Source organism: Numida meleagris, chromosome 1 (genome assembly GCF_002078875.1).
Source record: "Numida meleagris isolate 19003 breed g44 Domestic line chromosome 1, NumMel1.0, whole genome shotgun sequence".
NCBI lineage: Eukaryota > Metazoa > Chordata > Aves > Galliformes > Numididae > Numida > Numida meleagris.
In genome coordinates, this window is record NC_034409.1 from 48853981 (window position 1) to 48856471 (window position 2491).

The 2491-nt window shown below is 60.9% G+C and overlaps 3 protein-coding genes across 3 annotated transcripts in view; 1 reads left to right on the forward strand and 2 right to left on the reverse strand.

The window, feature by feature from the left end:
* The window catches only part of LOC110408675 (histone H2A-IV), a 42902-nt gene that overhangs the window by 39797 nt on the left and 614 nt on the right, over positions 1-2491 (forward strand). The window contains exon 3 of the mRNA XM_021417710.1: positions 2326-2491. This exon is cut by the window's right edge and continues 614 nt beyond it. Within this exon, the coding sequence (XP_021273385.1) occupies positions 2331-2491 (161 nt within the window). The 5' untranslated portion in view covers positions 2326-2330. The remainder of the gene's footprint in view (positions 1-2325) is intronic.
* LOC110397804 (histone H3, embryonic-like) lies at positions 2-371 on the reverse strand (the record flags this gene model as incomplete). Its single annotated transcript, XM_021394684.1, has 1 exon — positions 2-371. A coding segment is annotated over exon 1 (330 nt), but the record flags the coding sequence as incomplete, so codon positions are not given.
* LOC110387334 (histone H2B 1/2/3/4/6) lies at positions 1538-2309 on the reverse strand. The gene has a single exon (XM_021375417.1). The coding sequence runs from the start codon at positions 1999-2001 to the stop codon at positions 1621-1623; it is 381 nt and encodes a 126-aa protein (XP_021231092.1). The 5' UTR covers positions 2002-2309; the 3' UTR covers positions 1538-1620.

Consider the following 2491-nt stretch of genomic DNA (forward strand, 5'->3'; position numbering starts at 1 on the left):
GGAAGGGCAGCTTGCGGATCAGCAGCTCCGTGGACTTCTGGTAGCGGCGGATCTCGCGCAGCGCCACCGTGCCGGGCCGGTAGCGGTGCGGCTTCTTGACGCCGCCCGTGGCCGGCGCGCTCTTGCGGGCCGCCTTGGTGGCCAGCTGCTTGCGGGGCGCCTTCCCGCCCGTCGACTTACGCGCCGTCTGCTTCGTGCGCGCCATCGCACAGCACTCGACAAAACGCTCCCTTGCCCGCAGCAAAGATGCAGCAGCAAGCGTTGCGCGGCAGCGGTATTTATAGCCGCACGCTCGCTGCCGATTGGACGTCCGCGGGAGGCGGTCTGTCATTGGCCGAGGCGGCCATTCGAAAAGCCCGCGCTTCGCAGGCGGGAGCTCTGCTCTCCCCCCGCCCCGCCCCGCCCCCTTGGCAGCTGGAGCCTCCGGGCCCCCTCCCCTCCCGCCTCGTCCCGCCCTGTCCGATCCTCCTGCCCTTCTCCGCGTTGAGCCGGCCCACCACGGCTATTTCGCGGCCGGCTCCACCGTTGCGTTGCCTAAGGAGAAACCCGAGAGCCGCCTCCACAAATAGCGGCGTGGAGCGTGACGGAGGCATACCACAGTCCCGCTGTCCGAGCCTCAGGCTCTTCCTACTCCCCACTCTCCCCCTACAAAAGCAGGGCTGGAGGCAGAACCTCCTTGTCTGGGCGCGCTCCGAGACCTCGGTGTTCGCTGCTACTGAGGAATCGCTTATCGGCTCAGGGCCGCGGCAACACCACTCCAGGCGCAGGTCGCAGCCGCCGCTTCGCGCAGTGCGAACGTTGCCGGGCTGCTCCCGGACCCCGTCCTCCGACGCCCGCCCTCGTTAAGGCTCCGCTCTCCTCCGAGAAGCGGAGACGCGCCCCGAGCCGCCTAGCGCTCCCCCGACCAGGCCCCGCCTCCTTCCTGAGCCGGGGAGCGCCGTGCAGTCTTCACTCAGGTCCGACTCGCCTCGGCTGTTGCCGGTCCCGCTCCTGCCGGCGTTTGCAACGCGGGCGGCGGGGCCGTGCAGAGGAAGGGGCGAGAGCCGAAGACAAAGGCCGCGGGGGACAGCGTGCTCGGGGCTACGGGCAGTGTTGGTTGCGCGGTACCGAAGCAATGGCGCAGCCCCATATGGTTTCCATTTCTTTTGAATGAATGCGGACGGTGATGCCGTTCTCAGATGAGCCTTTTGACTGTTAAAATCGTACCGTTTTGTTATAACGTCTGTGCTTCAGTGGTCCGCTATACACGGGGCTTTTCAATAGAGCATCTCTGGGCAGGAGGGAAGGGGGCGGGAAGGGAAATCACTTTCCCCAGAACTTGCAACGCATTTCAAGGACTGATTTCAGGAACAGTCGTGCAGTTATTTGTTGATGCTTACAAACAAAAGAAAAAAGGGATTTAAATCTTTAGTCAGTGAGGATTGTGCTCTCCAGCAGGTAGGGGAAACTGCTTACTGCAAACAGATAACATCTCCAGGTGTTTAATGATCATAGTACTTCAACGACTTCTCAGAACAGAAGCAAAAACAACTATAAGTTATCAGCACTTCAGCTCTTTTACTGAAAATGTGGGTGGCTCTGAAAAGAGCCTTTGGGTTAAAAGCAAAGATCCAGAGCTCTCTACTTGGAGCTGGTGTACTTGGTGACCGCCTTGGTGCCCTCGGAGACCGCATGCTTGGCCAGCTCGCCGGGCAGCAGCAGCCGCACGGCCGTCTGGATCTCCCGCGACGTGATGGTCGAGCGCTTGTTGTAGTGCGCCAGGCGTGACGCCTCGCCGGCAATGCGCTCAAAGATGTCGTTGACAAACGAGTTCATGATGCCCATGGCCTTGGACGAGATGCCCGTGTCGGGGTGCACCTGCTTCAGCACCTTGTACACGTAGATCGAGTAGCTCTCCTTGCGGCTCTTCTTGCGCTTCTTGTCGCCCTTCTTCTGGGTCTTGGTGACCGCCTTCTTGGAGCCCTTCTTGGGGGCGGGCGCAGACTTGGCCGGCTCGGGCATAGCGATGATCGACTACCACGAACAGTGAAAAACCAACCGCAGAAACGTTTGCTGCAGCTACGGTCGCCCTCTTTTTATAGTGTCTGTATGTAGATTAGGTTCCTGTAGTCTCAGTTTCTATTGGCTGAGTCGGGCCCTTCCGTTGATAGGTCTCCGTAAATCGTCGCCATTGGCTAGAATTCGATTCGCACTCCCATTGGCTGATTTCGCAAAATCTCTGCCTCAGCCTATCGAATCGCCCTCGTGTTACTGAGAAAGGATATAAGAGCGAGCTGTAAGGCTGGTGCTGTTACTGTACTTCTTACGCTCCTTTATAGAAGGCTGCTGTGATGTCTGGCCGCGGGAAGCAGGGCGGGAAGGCGCGCGCCAAGGCCAAGTCGCGCTCGTCGCGGGCCGGGCTGCAGTTCCCCGTGGGCCGCGTGCACCGGCTGCTGCGCAAGGGCAACTACGCCGAGCGGGTGGGCGCCGGCGCCCCGGTGTACCTGGCGGC